The 14835-nt window shown below is 44.2% G+C and overlaps 1 protein-coding gene and 1 long non-coding RNA gene across 2 annotated transcripts in view; one reads left to right on the top strand and one right to left on the bottom strand.

The window, feature by feature from the left end:
• Positions 1-8295, bottom strand: part of COL12A1 (collagen type XII alpha 1 chain) — a 102669-nt gene extending 94374 nt beyond the window's left edge. Inside the window, exons 1-2 of the mRNA XM_061460462.1 lie at positions 7657-8295; positions 4964-5071 (exon numbers count right to left, since the gene is read on the bottom strand). Of these exons, the coding sequence (XP_061316446.1) occupies positions 4964-5036 (73 nt within the window). The 5' untranslated portion in view covers positions 5037-5071; positions 7657-8295. The remainder of the gene's footprint in view (positions 1-4963; positions 5072-7656) is intronic.
• LOC133272862 (uncharacterized) lies at positions 5206-13119 on the top strand. Its single transcript, XR_009744589.1, has 3 exons — positions 5206-5326; positions 10836-11334; positions 12852-13119. It is a non-coding gene; the product is annotated as an uncharacterized LOC133272862 (long non-coding RNA).
• The last annotated feature ends 1716 nt before the right edge of the window (positions 13120-14835 follow it).

The following is a 14835-nucleotide window of genomic DNA, read 5'->3' as shown; positions in this document are numbered from 1 at the left end:
AGTATTGCCTTCATACAGTGATTCCACTGCTCATGCAGAGAAATGTAGGGCTCCCCTACAGGTTTTTAGCATATTAAAAAAGTATCTTGCTGTATGACAGTAATGTTTACAGTGTCAATTTCCAACACTCTTAGAACTATGATAACTTCCTCAATTGGGTATCCTATCTTATACACCACAACAGCAAAGAAAATAAACAAACAAAAAAATATCAAACATAACATACTTAATTCATTGCCGCTCCTGGTATTATATACATGTATAATAACAGTATCTTTTCTCAAACTGAAAACATAGAGCAAGGCATCTTCCTCATGCTATGTATGTCTTATACTAGCTTGTATACAATACAAACCTAATCTACAGATTTTTACAGTTAGTATAATGCGACTGCCAGAGGATCCTAATTAATATCTTCGTAAGAGAAAGTAAAACATAATCAGAAGATCAAGCAATTTAAATATACACGTCTATAAACAGACTTCAAAGTGTTGTAACTGGGAGGAGCTACCATCAACAATCCCTATGTGAAAAAAAGTCTGTAATTCCATCACTGGAAAAGACTCCTTACAATTAGCATGTGAAATAATATGTTAGCCCATGTTAACATAACATACAGGCCACGGAAGCTACACAACAATCTCAGCCTTGCTCTCACTAAGATAAGCCCTGCTGAGGCTGGAAGAAGCCAAAGTCCTTATATATTATTTAATAAATATTATTTAATAAATAGCACGGATTTGACACAAGTAACGAGATCAACCCCTCAGCAAGCTCCTTTAAAGCCAATGCTGCCAATCTGAATAGGAAAAAGAATGAGCTATTGCCTAGGTACTTAGTCAAGAACAGACTCTCAGCCTTGTTAGATATTCATTTCAATCACAACACAGCAGCATTGTCACCTCTATGTTTGCATTTTTTAATTTTATACATGTATATGAAATTTTGTCATATAGCTCATAAGTGTATTTTGAAAAAAATCATTTAAATATATGTATTTCTAACTATATTTACATAACTAAACATAACTGCATTCATACACACAAACCGCATGCAAAAATATATACCAACTTTTATGCACACTGTGCATATATAGGTATGTGCGTGTGTGTGCATGTGTGTGTCTAAACATACACACATGTAAACTTTTCTTCTAACTAGCAGTGGGAAAAACAAGGACCTATAGTCACCCTTATGTATATACAGATTTCAATTTCACACATCAATCTATCTGATTCTCTCCTTGGGAACTTGGAAATCAACAACTACTTTCTCAAAAGATAGAAATCAGACATCAAAAGGTAACAAAATAATGGTGCCACCAACCAGTCCCAAAGCAAATACGTAGTTAACTTCAAAAGTTTCAGCTATCCTGGATCATCTCTAAACCATTCAGTCAATGAAAATTAATGTACTCAACACAAGCTTTGTTACATGACAAACTTTTTCTCATTTAACAATGAGAACCTTTGTTACATTGAAAAGTCAGCACCTTCACAGCCTCAGTGGGGTCACACAGAATCAACGATTTCCTCATTCCTTGCCTTTTAAAATCCCATTAATGGGAAATGCAAGGTACTACACAAGCCACGACATCATCACAGCATTACCTTGAGATTATAACGAACAAGCTATTCACATACTAATCTACCTGGCTTAACTATGACTAAAATAATGAAAAGAAATCTTATCTAGTGAAAGGACATAGATTTTCCCCTGGCTTTTGTGAACACAGATGGAAAAAATAATGCGACAGAAAGAAAATTTGACATGAGGACACACAGGGAATGCACTGGAGTATTATGGTGTAGGACTAAAAAGGCAAAAAACACTTTAAACACAGCATAAAATATAGCATCATACACAAGAAGTTTAAGCTCAGAGATGTCAGAAGGATTGCAAAATAAAACAAGAAGAATTTCACTGTAAAAGAGCAAAAATGCTGAGCATGAAAACAGATTTGCTTCCCTGTGGGCAGGGTAAACAAACAGCTTCCCCAGTGAAATGCCATGAATGCATTTAGGCTGTATGTTGTTTTTACATCCTATACTGCTACAGTGATTGTCCAGCTAGAAACCCCTGTGCTGCTGTGTAAAAAGCTCTGACACCATTACTGTAGCTCATTGCCTTGCCAACAGCAACAGAGCACAGCTCTCATGAAGTACTCACAGAGCAGCTGTGATGCTGATGAAGAAACAGTTTCATCCTGGAAGATTTAGGAATCTATGAACAGCAGTATCAGATAAACACCAGATCTACCCCCAGGATAGACCAAAAAATGAAAGCTGAAGGAAGACAGAAAAATAGAACTAACATTTTCCTTCCCTCTGCTTTCACTCCTTCTTCCCACCCTATATCAACAATCTTTACCACATCAAAAGGCCCTCTGCCTTATCTCCTCTCACTTTTTCATCCTACCAAATGTCTGCCCACACCCTAGGGAAAGAAAATTCAAACTGCATCTCTTGTGAACACCATAGGGAAAGTCAAAGGAACAAAATGAGAGAGAAGTGGAGGGGACAGCAAGACGGAGAGGGGGAGAGAGGGAGAGAAAACTGACTGGTGGGATAGAGATTTGCTATAATGTAATCTGAACATTGGAAACATAGACTAAAGGACAAATGTCCGCAGAAGAATGTCAGTTCAGCAGACAGCATTTAAGCTGTAATGATACCAGAATTAAACTAAATAATATACAACATGCAGTTTACAAGTTGATGTAAAATTGAAGTACAAAATTAAAACTGTGCAGGAGAACGACCAGTATGATGCAAACAAAAAGCACACTGCAAAAAAATCTTTACAAAAGCAATTTCCACCAGAGTAAATTCTAAGCTACTCCTAGCTTTGAATTTCCATTTTCAGCACCACTATTTCTCACTGCACTTCCTGATCAAGACATTTTTCTGTTCTTACTTCAAGATTCTGAAGCTGGAAGAAGTTTCTCATAAAAAAATGATCACTGTGAACTAGATATTTTACTTAATAGACAGTTCTGAATGCAGAGTAATGCAGGCCCTATCCAGGAGCGCTCTACAACTCACAAGATTAGTTGTATTTACTAATGGCACATCCTTCAACCTCAGAGCTAAAGCTTGGCCATCTTGTCTGGCAATGCATCTATTTTTGCCATTATTAAATAACAGTGTGCTTCTCCAAATACATTTTTGTAGCTTCATTAACAGTACTCAAGCTATGACTGGTTTAGTCAACACTATAGCTAAATAAAACACCTTCACTTACATTTTGAAATAACCTACCCCACACATGTAATCCCTGGTGCAGAACAACAGCAAAATTACTCCAGTTCAGAGTGAGCTCCCTCCTAACATGGGGAAATACATACAAATACATCCACTCCCTTCCTCCATCAAAACTGTCCATTGCTTTCTCTGGCATGGCAGTCCTGCAAATGCAACTCTGAGATGAATTCAAATGACCTTTTTTGGTTCCTCAGCCAACAATAATGCAGCTCAAGAGGAAGGCAGCAAGCTGATTCTCTCCTAGGGTGACCAGATGCTACACTGCTGGCAGAAATGTCATCTTTTTCCAGAAAGCCACTGTACTTTACATCTGCATGCCCCAAGCAAGTACCAGTGTTGGGGGAGCAAATGCCCCAGAGACATCTCTGACACACCATGCTTTTAGAAGCCATCAGCCAAAGTGACCAAATCCAGACACAGAAGCTTAACACAGGCCATAATCAGAGAATTTGTTCTGGTTCAATACAGAAAGAGAAGGAAGGGGGAAAAATTATCAGCTGGCTGGATTCTGGTTTTTTTCCCAGTAAATCCCAGGGAGTTCACAGCCAGTGATTCTGTTCACCCTATGATGGTCACATCCCGAAGGTCAAGCAAGTCATTTCAGCACAGGATGTTCAGCATCTCTATTTCTCCTGGCAGCCACTGCTGGCAGAAACACTGTTACTATGACCAAATACAGGCAGCTCACACAAATGGTGACTGGGGAGGTTGTCAGCACACATGCTGTTAATCCACTGGGAAGGAAAACGCACCAGGGCCAGGCCATTTTGAGCCACGCTGTAGTGAGTGTAGTGTCCCTGATGGGTCTCCCCAGACCCATGGTGGGTCTCTGCAGCCAGAGGCAGGACTCTGCCATGGGCTGACAAAGACCTCAACCTCCAGAGACTGAAAAGAGGAGAAGGAGGAGGAGAAGGAGAAAGAGAAGAAGAAAGGCCTCGTTGTGGGTGATGGCACCACATACATGCCAAAGCCTTGAGGCCCTGACTGCTACAGCAAGGCCTGGCCCAGGCACAGGCACCCTGCAGTGGTGCCCAGGCCATATGCCATGGTGGTGGCAGTCCCCCTAGTCAAAACCAACATGGAGGCCAAACCACCCCAAGGGAGGATCCAACCACCCCAAGGGAGGGTCCAGCTACCCCAGGGCTCAGCAGGGGGTCGCCCTGCCAAGCTGGGGAGGCTGGTGAGCCAGCAGGCCAGCAGGGCAGGGGTTCCAACCAGGACAAAACACACAGGCGCAGAGAGCCAGACTCTGTTGGAGTATTTTATTTCAAAGCTGTGGGTTGTTGGGTGGTGAGTTTTCCGTTTCCTCTCTCAACATAACTAAATGAGACTACAGCACAGAGCCTGGCCATTCTCTATCCGTCATAGGGGCAGCACCGGAGGCCCCGGCAGTGCCAAGCTGTCCACTGGCAGTGGGCTCCTCGGGCAATGCACCGAGGTGGCCCATATCCTGTCTGTGAGGTGGTGTGGACAGCACACCAGAGAGACAGAGAGGGAGCTACCATCCGGCTGACTAGCCGGGAGAAACAGAGCACAGAAGGAGCTGGGCAAGGAAGAAGAGGCATTTCTCTGAAGGAGAGAAAGAGAATGCAAGGTAGTTACACTCAAAAACAGAGAGAGAGCCCGCAGCTCAAAGGCTGGGTGGGAGGTTTGCTGGTCAGCAGGGCACTGGGGGCAAGGGGGCAGGGGGGGGAGGTTACCTTCAGCCTCGATGGAGGAGAGGAGGGCGGCTGCACACAGAGCAGCGACTGCTGAGCAGAGCGCTGTCTTCATTTCTGCCCTTTCAGATCACAACAACATGAATGAATCTGCAGCGATAGGGGGGAGAAAGGAGAAGGAAATGATACGCGTGGATTAGAGGATTGTGTGGGTGTATTCATGAGACATAAAAAAGACAAACCACGGATTTTACTTTGTTCCCTTATCCCCAGCCCCACCCACAGGACCAGGTTGAAACCTCTAGACTTGAAAGCTCTCCAAGACGATGACAGATCTGCATGACTAACTGGAGAGTCTCGTCTCGCAATAATGTGCCTTTTGTTGCTGAACCCTTTCCAGTCTCAGTGAGCACACACGGCTTTAACCTAGTTGGGGTTAACTTGATCAGGGAAGCGCAATGAAGATCCATGCCTCTGCACAGGCAGGAGCCAGGAGGGAGCTCCATGACTTCATCTCTGAGTGAGATGATAGCTAATTCAGAGGTCATTCCTGCCTTGGATCAACTAAATGCCTCTTTCAGCTGGAGATTTTATTCGGCTCCTTTTTCATAACTGTTGAAGCACTTACTTAGCTGTGTTTTAGTGCCCTCAAGGCAGTTTGGAAACTAATAAAACTTTTTTTGAGGGGTTCTGCTCACAAATATGCTATTCATTTCTTGGTCTGAAATAGATTATACAGAAGTGTGTGCAATACACAACTGAAACCTGACACAACTGTCTAGCCACGATGTTTCAACATCTGATAATTCATTTACATGTCCTGAGAGAAAATAGATTTAAAATACACTATAAAAAGCAGACAGGTGAAAGAGTCTTGCCATCACTATGGGTTATCTAGCAAAAATGGTGGGATTAGGCCAAATTAGTGGTTCCCAATTGTAAGCATCTCTACCTGCATAACTGTACGCTCTAGGTCACCTCAAATTACTCCCATATTACCCCAGTAAAACTTCCAGATTATTTCCTTGTCTAAGTAAAGGTTAATAAAAACAGTCCTCATCACATATGCATATAAGTGTTTATGAAGTTTGGGTTTTTCTGTTGTGGAAAGTAGGGGAGGGGTAATTTATTTGAATAAGGTCCATAAATGCATCACATATCATAATTAGGCTGGAGGAAAGAGAATTCCAAAAGCAATTAGGCAACAGATTTTATCAGGAAGGTGCCAAGAGCGAAACAAGAGAAACATACATAAATCATTAGTCTGCAGAAACAGCTGAAGGGGGAAATAATATCCTTCTGCCATCTAGAGAACTAACCAGCAAGGCACATTTAGTGAGGAGATGCTATGGAGATCTAAGAATTTCTCAGTTACTGACACTGAACTTTCTGCCAGGCAGCTGCATGTACTTGCCTGAGCCAAATGCCTGTGCTGCAGATAAAAACACCAAGAGCCTGAAGAAAAACTAAGCAATGTTTTCAGTCCAATGATACTTCCAGTGGCTAAACAGAATAGTAATATTAATGTTAACAATTCCCTGACACTAACACAAGAAATACCACGGTTAGCATTAAATTATACCGAAAGCTCCAAAATCATATCACTGTCCTGTGTGGGAAAAAAGGCGTCCCTGAGCACACCTACTGTGCTCTACAGCGAGTTTAAGGATTGCCTAAACTCAACGTAAACTGACTTTTGTCATGGAAATGTCGTGTGGGCTTGGAGTGCCATCTTTTGATCCTTTTGAAGAGCAACAGAAATTAATCAGCTCATAAAGGCATCTAAAAGTTGACTGTTGCTGCAGGTCTGCCATTTCCGATACGTATTTTTCTGTCAAAATATAAAACATCTCAGCCAAAGCATTAATTTGCCCACCTAGAAACACTCTGTTTTCATCTCACAAACTTAGGAGTGCAGAAGCCTGGATGCGGCGGAGGGAAGGTCCTCTCTCTGGCTCATCAGGGACACAAGCAGACTGTGTCAGGACTAAAGGTTTTCTCAATGATCTTTAGAAACCACTTCTAATCAAAAAATAATCATAACAACAACAACAACAAAAAAAAAATGGTCTTTCACCAATGCCAGACCAACCTCACACTAATTCGACCTACAAAAGCGTAGCCAAAGCATTTCCAAACCGCACAGCGCACAACGCTTACCTCTTTCAAGAAGAAAAAGTAACGTAAACGAAAACGACACAGGAAAAACAAAAACAAAAACAATACAATAACTAAAAAACACTACCTATCAAAGGCATTAAAAAAACACCTTGGAAAGAGGAGAAAGCATCACCGGCAGCTGTAAACACAAGGGACGGAAGAGAGAGCTCCTGCCAAAGCCGCAGTAGTAGCGTGCCTGCAGGTTCGCCGGGCGCTGTCACCAGGCTCTGCCTGGAGCTTCCTACCGGAGGGAGCCACCGTGGCCGGGACACCGCCACCGCAGGGCTCCCCCGTGCCCTGCCGGGGCCTTGATAGCCAGCAGCCCCTCGGGGCGCTCCTCTCCGCGCTTTGCCTCCACCTCGTCGGCCACACGCCCGCAAGCCGGCGCTGGCATGCCCAGCCCGCACACGCAGAGACAGGGACGCTCTTTCCACCTTTCTGTGCCAGCCTTCAGCCCGCACTGCCAACCTCAGCCATAAAGCTTATAAGGAGCTGTGTGCGTGGTGGGTACGTGCAGGCAGAGGGGGGTGGCCGAGGGGAGGGCAGGGGGTCCCCGCTCCTGCGCGGGCACAGACCTTCTAGGGCGGCTGCAGGGGGCCGGAGCCGGTGGCAGGGCAGCTCCTCTGGCGGTGCCTGCAGCAGCAGCAGCCGTCGGGCTTGGATAAAGCGAGAAGACAGGATGAAGCGCCGGAGGCACCTTGTGGAGGGAGCAGCACGTAGCAGCGACGGCGAAGGAGGAGGAGAAGCAGCGGCAATAGCTGAGCACAGAGGAGGCGCCTGGATTGCTGTAGCTCCCGTTGCGAGGGGTCTGTCTGGGAAGACTTGCCTTCTCCAAGTGGGAAGAACCTCTTCTCAATCTGCTACTTAATAGAGGGCTGTTCCCAACTCTCAATTTACCCTCGTAAGCGGTTACGAAACTGCAGGGAAGGTGGACTGCTGCCACCGGGTGATATATGCGCTGCTCTGCTCCAGCAAGGAAGGGGATCCACTTCTGGAAACTGGCGCATACCTCCGCGCATTCCTGCGGCATGAGGCGGGCGGCCGCAGCGGCAACGCGCCCGGAGGCAGGGGCCCGGCCCGCCGCCCCCTCCCTTCTTCTCTCCCGCCTCGGCTTCCCAAAGGCGGGGGACACGGGAGGGCAGTGGAAAAACTGAGTCTCTGGGTATGGCTTCGAGGGACGGCGGCGCAGAAGGTGTCCCCGAGCGGGGGTTTCCACGTAGTCCCCGTGTTTCCCCCCTCGCTGACTCCCTCCCCGGGGCCGTTCCCCGGGACAGCCGTGCAGCTAAGCGCGGGTAGCGCCGGTGCTGCTGCAGGCAGCCTTGGGGCAAAAAGAACGTAGTCATTTTGACACAGTTCAGGTGCGTCTGGCCTTTATCCTGTGCCTCCTACCTAAGTTAAACCACCCCCCTCAGCATATAGGTGTGTCGCTTTAGCACCGCCGGTAGCGGAGCAGTTGCGGCTCCCCGGGCCAGAGGAGACAGGGTGTAAGGCCCCACAGCCTTCTCCTTTGCACCCTGCGGACAAACCCACGCCCGTGCCCCCTGCCTGAAACTGTATGCTTCCAAAAGAAACTGCACCCTCCAAATCCGGGCAGCCTCTTTGGCGAGAGGCTCCCCGAGGGTTTCCCCTCGCTTGTTCCCGGGAGCCTGCCCGCGGCGTCCGGCGCGGTCCGGCATCTGCAGCGCGCCGTGCCCGACGATGACACGGCAGGACACACGGTCCCCTGACGGTCGCTCCGCCGGAGCCAGACAGGGCTTCCAGGGAGCTCCGAGCCCTAAGGGTCTGCTCCCGCACCCGTGAGGAACGGCATGCCCCGTAACGCTCTCAGAATAGGCTCCTCCGGGACCATTCGCGCTAAAGCACGGAGTGTCACCGTCCCCGCGGAGCGGGTCGGCACAGTCGGGATGGGGAGAAGAGTTGGTCTTGGAGCGGATTGCAGGGGGAGCCGCTGCGGTACCTCACGGCTCCGCCGCCGGGCCATTCGCGGTGCAGGGCCGCCCCCCGGCGGCGACGAAGGGCACTAGCTGCGTCCCGCCCTTCCCGGGGAGAGGCTTCCCCGGGCCACTGGCGTTAGAAAACAGTTTACGAGAGGAAGGGGCGGCAAGGAAAACAAAACCGGGAAGGCTGGGGAGGGGGCAACACCGGACAAACTCCCAGCCCCTGTTTGGAGAGGTCGATAAGATTTCAGGGTCGTGTTGGTCCCGTGTCAGCTTCAAGCACAGACGTGAGTTGCAGAGCAAGTAGGGCAAGTTTCAGCCTGGGTGGAAGGGCTAGACAGTGGGGATTGATAGTTTATCGGGACATTTTTTCACAGGATTGGGAGATTAAGGACATGTCAAGGGGAGGACTTGTCTCTCCTGAGCTGAATAAGGTGGTCCTTTTCTGCACCAAGCCAGTCATCTGCATGAGAACCCAAAAGCTGGAAAGAAAGTATCCACCAGAAGCGATGCACTGGCATTTCCAGACACTTTGGAAGCGAGTCAGCTACTCTCGGGGACATGCCACAGCTTTAGCTGTCTGGTATTGATAAAATGCACTTTCCAGAGGCAGCATCTCATTCGCTGATAAACTTTCAAATACTCTTGACCTATTAACATCCTTGCCCAGCTGTTGAGTTGGATTTTCTCTTTTGGCATTTCGGCATGAGGAATTTAATTTCTTCCTATCCAGATTTTATACATAAAAGCATTATTTCTAAGAAAGAATACTATTTTAATTTTCAATTTAATTTCCTGAATGAAACCACCAAGAACACCAGTATAAATGTGGCGTGAGCAATAATTTCCAAAGAATGGACGTAAAGGGTTACAATGAAATATCCTTCCATAGGAACTTAACTAATGCAAGTTAGGTATTTTTTTACAATGTACTGTGGAGTTTTTCATTGTAGGATATCTGAGATTCTATGTCAATAGTTAACATCAATGCAAATAACGAGTAAAAGAAAATATGTAGTATTATATTTAAGAGATAAATCACACAGAACAATTATTTTAAAATCTTTAAAGAATTTGCTACAAATCTACAACTGTATTTATATGAGAAGAGACTTTGAAACCAATGGGTCTGTCAGAGGTGTGATAATCTCATACAGCCTCCCTTACAGACTGAGAGCTGCTGAGGGGACCATCTCACATTCCTCTCAGCTGCCCAGCTATGTTTAATGTCCCTGTGTGAATTAAGACTTAGAGCTGGCAAGAACAAATAATGCATTGGCTCCAAGGGCAGCAGGATTTCATTCTTGTCTTTAACTCTTTGTTCTAACTATTCTAACTATATTTATTTATTCTTTTCCATGTAAAATACATCAGTGAATTGCATTTAGAGTGTGTCCTTCCATACGTCAACATAATTAAATGGGTTGTTTTCAATCAGCTCTGTTGCTATGTACATTCATAGTCTGAGTACATAGTATGTGATGCAGAAGGCATTTCTGAAATGCATAAACATTTACTAACACTCTCCTGTCTGCTTGTTTCTTAGACAAGTGTTAAACACATTAAGACCATGCACTCCAACTCTGCAATTTTCTTTGCTATCTAAGCTGAATAAATTGAAACAGTGACAAATTTAAGTACAAAAATCAAGATTTGAATTAATAGTTATGCTTGTAATAATACTGGCCATTTCCGGTATAGGTATGTGATATTAGTACTGCAGGTAACCTGGAATGTCTTAGAAATTTTGAGCTGGTTTGGGGTCTAGAGTAATTCAAGCTACTTTGTGTTTCTGGCATCTTTTTTTGTTTCCTCAGGCTGCATTGCCAGGACAGAATAAAATAGGACATTCCGCATTTCAGCACGCTAAACCTTGAATATCATTTCCATTATCTTAGCACAGTCATTTAGGAGGCCCATTCGTTCCTTACAACACAAAGGACAGCTTTCCAATGTATTTTATATATTCCCTATTGAATCAGTCATAAAGTTAATGTTGCACAGTATTGTATCTGCATCCATAAAATGGAGGACAAAATACAGCAAACAGCTTCCTTCAGGCCCTGCCCTTCTCCAAGAGGTTTCCAGTCAATGGCATGAGAGGAACTCAGTCTGGTGTTTGTTTATTTGGATAATTTCATTTCAGAGCTGGTATTCAGAGAGCAGTACTAGTCTGACCTCTCATAATGAGGAATGGCTTCTTATATTAGCAGTGAGGACTAGTCCTATCTGAAACCTACTCATTTAGTGGAACAACTATGGAAGCAGCGTCCCTGGAGAGTATTACAGCCATGAAATAATTATCTGCCTCACCAGGTATGTTTTTCTTAGCAACTGTTTATTTCTTTAATTTCTCTAACTGATTTTTCCCATCATGTAATGCTCTGAAAGTAAAAAACTATTGTGGCTCCAAATAAATAGAACTAGAAAAGCAAATAAATCATTAAAAAGCAGAAGTATAAATAGAAAGGAACTGGCCCTTTAAAATGGTTTGGTCTTACAAAAGCCAGTTAATTTGTAGGCCTTCATTTTTTAAAGATATCAGATTTTTAATACTAAAATTGAAAAAAAAATAGATGCAATGATTTTATAGTCCTTTCCATATATACACACAAACATGGTTTATATCAAAACATTCCTAAATTAAGTTGCTTTGTTTCAAAGAAGCTGGTTCTTTATTTCACAACAGAATCTTGATCTATTTAGTAAGCATTCCCTAACGAAGCCAGTACAGATCTTGCTTGATTAAAGAGGGCAAGAAAATAAATTGAGGACAGTGACCCTGGATATTTATCAGGTATCATATTATGTCTTAACACAACTGCTCCCATCAGAGCTATGGACTAGCCACAGAGACTTGCAGATGCTGGTCTAAGCATTCTTCTTCTCCGTGTGACTGAGGGGTCCGCAGTGAAAGAACATACACTGAGGAAACACATCATTTTTAAAAATCAAAACACTTTTAAAAGTCACTATCTGCTACTTGCATAATTCTATAACACCATGTTCTCTGAGTACTTAATTGGATTCCACATTTGATGAAAGGTTAATAGCCATGGGTTCCCCTACAGTTGGTAACCCTTCAACTATTTCAATGTAATTATTCCCTACAAAGTAGCACACAATATTAATCAGCAGCAAAGTCTGAAATGGTGGCATGCCAAGCTCTGAATAGGAACATTTTGCTAACTTTTGTTTGTACTTCTATGTCATAAAATATAAATATATATTATGACAGCATGGTCTGTTTATGTGGTAAGTAGGCTTATGGTGAATATAAGCTTGTACCTGAATCCAAAAGTGTTAAAGGTTCAAGTTGTATTAGCTAATGAGTGACCTGGTCCCATTGTGGCAGACAGTGGAATAATAAATGAAATGGGAGAATCTTAATCAGGCCAACCCCTGATGCTCTCCTTCTCTCCCCCACTGGCACAAAAGGCACTGAGTATAGAGCATCCTGTGATTCCCTGACTGAGGAGCAGGTCAGAGGGAAGCTATGAAGGGGGAATAATCAGCTGCTGCTTTGCTTTCTCCCCATATACATCTTTCCAAGAAGGCTTAGAGGACGTAAAGGTCAGCCGCAAACTTCCTGTCAGTTCAGCAAGACAAACATTCAAAAGCTTAAACACTCTGACAAGTGAATCCAATACAAATCCACAGAACCATCGTAAATGAGGATGGAAAAGATCCTGAGAGGCCATTTAGTTCATCCCCCGTTATTTAAAGTACACCAGGGCTTCAAAGAGAAACCCTCAAAATCATACTGAAGTACTAACAGCACACTTTGGGGAACTGTTTCCTAGTGGCTGACAACAGATAATAACTTGTTCTAGGTGAGTTGCATGTTGTCCATAGCTGGACTATGAGCACAGCTGTCAGAAATAAATTAGATCGACAGAGTAAAAGTCTATTCTGAAATGAAAGAAAAAATTATTTAGGAAGAAAAACGTACACCAGAGAAGCCTTTATGTTTGGATAATTCCACAAAAATAGTTTCAGTTTAGCAAGGAAAATTAATTGTCTGCTTTACTGGCATCTCTGCAAACTTTCTCCCTGGGAACAAAGAACCAGGACTGGGAGATTCCCTCCTACATGGGACTTCCAGACATACGGCCCCCACCAGCCTTGCTAAACACATACTGCTGTTACAGTATGTCTGCACTTGACACTCATGTAATTCTTTGACCATTTCTAAACTTCAGGAGAGATGGACTCCATGATCATCATCACTCCTGCTCCCCCGTTCCCCCACCCTTCCAATCTCAGTGCCTTGATACCCAGATTGGCAGGCTGTGGCATTCACCACAGCTCTTACCTCTCCAAAAGAAAGGACACAAGAGGCAAGCTTTGGGCCAGGACATGGCCAGCAAATAGACAGGACCCAAGCAGATACTTCCATGCATGTCATCTATCACAGGTATTGATGGACACATGGAAAGTTTGAGGTCTTGTGAAAAAAAAAAGGCAAGAGCTTAGTTTGCGGGCATTAAGAGCACTGCCTAGGGGTTACCTGTCAGGACACTTATGAACTCCACATGAGCTAACTTTAAAAAAAGAAATTTGTTTCTTTTGCACAAGTCATGATTGGATAGTGACTGAAGAGGAAAACACACAGAGCAAAACAATGCAGATTAAAACAGCATTACAGCATTTCTTAATGAAGCCTTGTGGCTGCTGCTTTCCAGTATGTTGAATGCTGATAGTTCCAAATACCAGAACATAAGATTTATTTGGATTATAAATAGATGTTGCCCTGTGCGTCAGTATCAGAAGCATTCTGTTGTGTAAACAGAAAACTATTGGGGGCTTTTTCTACTCTTAAAAATTACTTGAAAGCTCCTGCCCACTCTTCGCTGCCAGGCTTTTTCACCTGTTGGAGTTCAGTGTCTCTCTTGTGTATCATCACCTCTACAGCCTGCAGAGAGGCTTCACAAGAAGCTGTTAAAATGTCATTTTTCATATGCCCTTTTCTCTGCTCCCTTGGTTGCTTTCCAGCTGGCTACATTACTCTCTTAGTTTTTAGCCATCCAGTTTATTGAACTTGTCTTGGTTTTGGCATTGTCCTGATTTCCATTATAATATATTTGCCTCTGGGGAAACATGGTTGCTACTAACTCCAGTGCCTCTTATTTGTTTTGCAAAAAAAAAAAGATATATATATATAAACTGCCTAGAATTTTTAAAGAATTGTTTTTAAAGCACAAAATTACACTCTCAGACACCACCCAGGTTCTTTCCATCCTTTGTTATTCCATTTTCTAAAGTGCAAATGTTCAACTGGTAAATCTGACCTGCTGCTCCTTTACCCTCTGCCCACTGCTCTTTGAAATGTATTTAGGTGATAACAAGCTGCTTAAGGCCCATTACAACATGGGGCTTTACTACACCATGATCTTCTTTCCCAGTTAAAACCAGCAGCAGCTGCAAGATGAGGCCCCTTTCTTTATGCTAGGAGTAGTTGTTAGGACCTTATTTGCTGATAAAAACTACAGAATCTGCTTCTCTAACCTCCAGAGAAGCCGAGAAGTCAGGCAGGGGTTGTGCTTCTTTACACATGCCCCACCATCACAGCTTTACTGCTTGAGATCATCAGCTGCACCCATTACTCTGTCCTGCATGGTCACCTCAGGTGGCATTTGGCTCTGGGTTAAGACACATTTAGGTGCCTGCATGTGAGCCCAGCGTCTAAACTTCTGCATTGGCTGATGAAGATCTAGTTAATGAACTCATCAGTGCCTGAGCAGTTTAGCTACCCACCATCCACAGGGCTTGGCTCAGCTGCTTTCACACTGGGCTCTAGAGCCGTTTAAGCACCTT

Source organism: Pezoporus flaviventris, unplaced genomic scaffold (genome assembly GCF_033815535.1).
Source record: "Pezoporus flaviventris isolate CSIRO_AGI_PZ_B2104156 unplaced genomic scaffold, CSIRO_AGI_Pfla_v1 ptg000031l, whole genome shotgun sequence".
NCBI lineage: Eukaryota > Metazoa > Chordata > Aves > Psittaciformes > Psittacidae > Pezoporus > Pezoporus flaviventris.
Note: the sequence above shows the minus strand (reverse complement) of the source record. Positions and strands in the feature narration are given on the sequence as shown.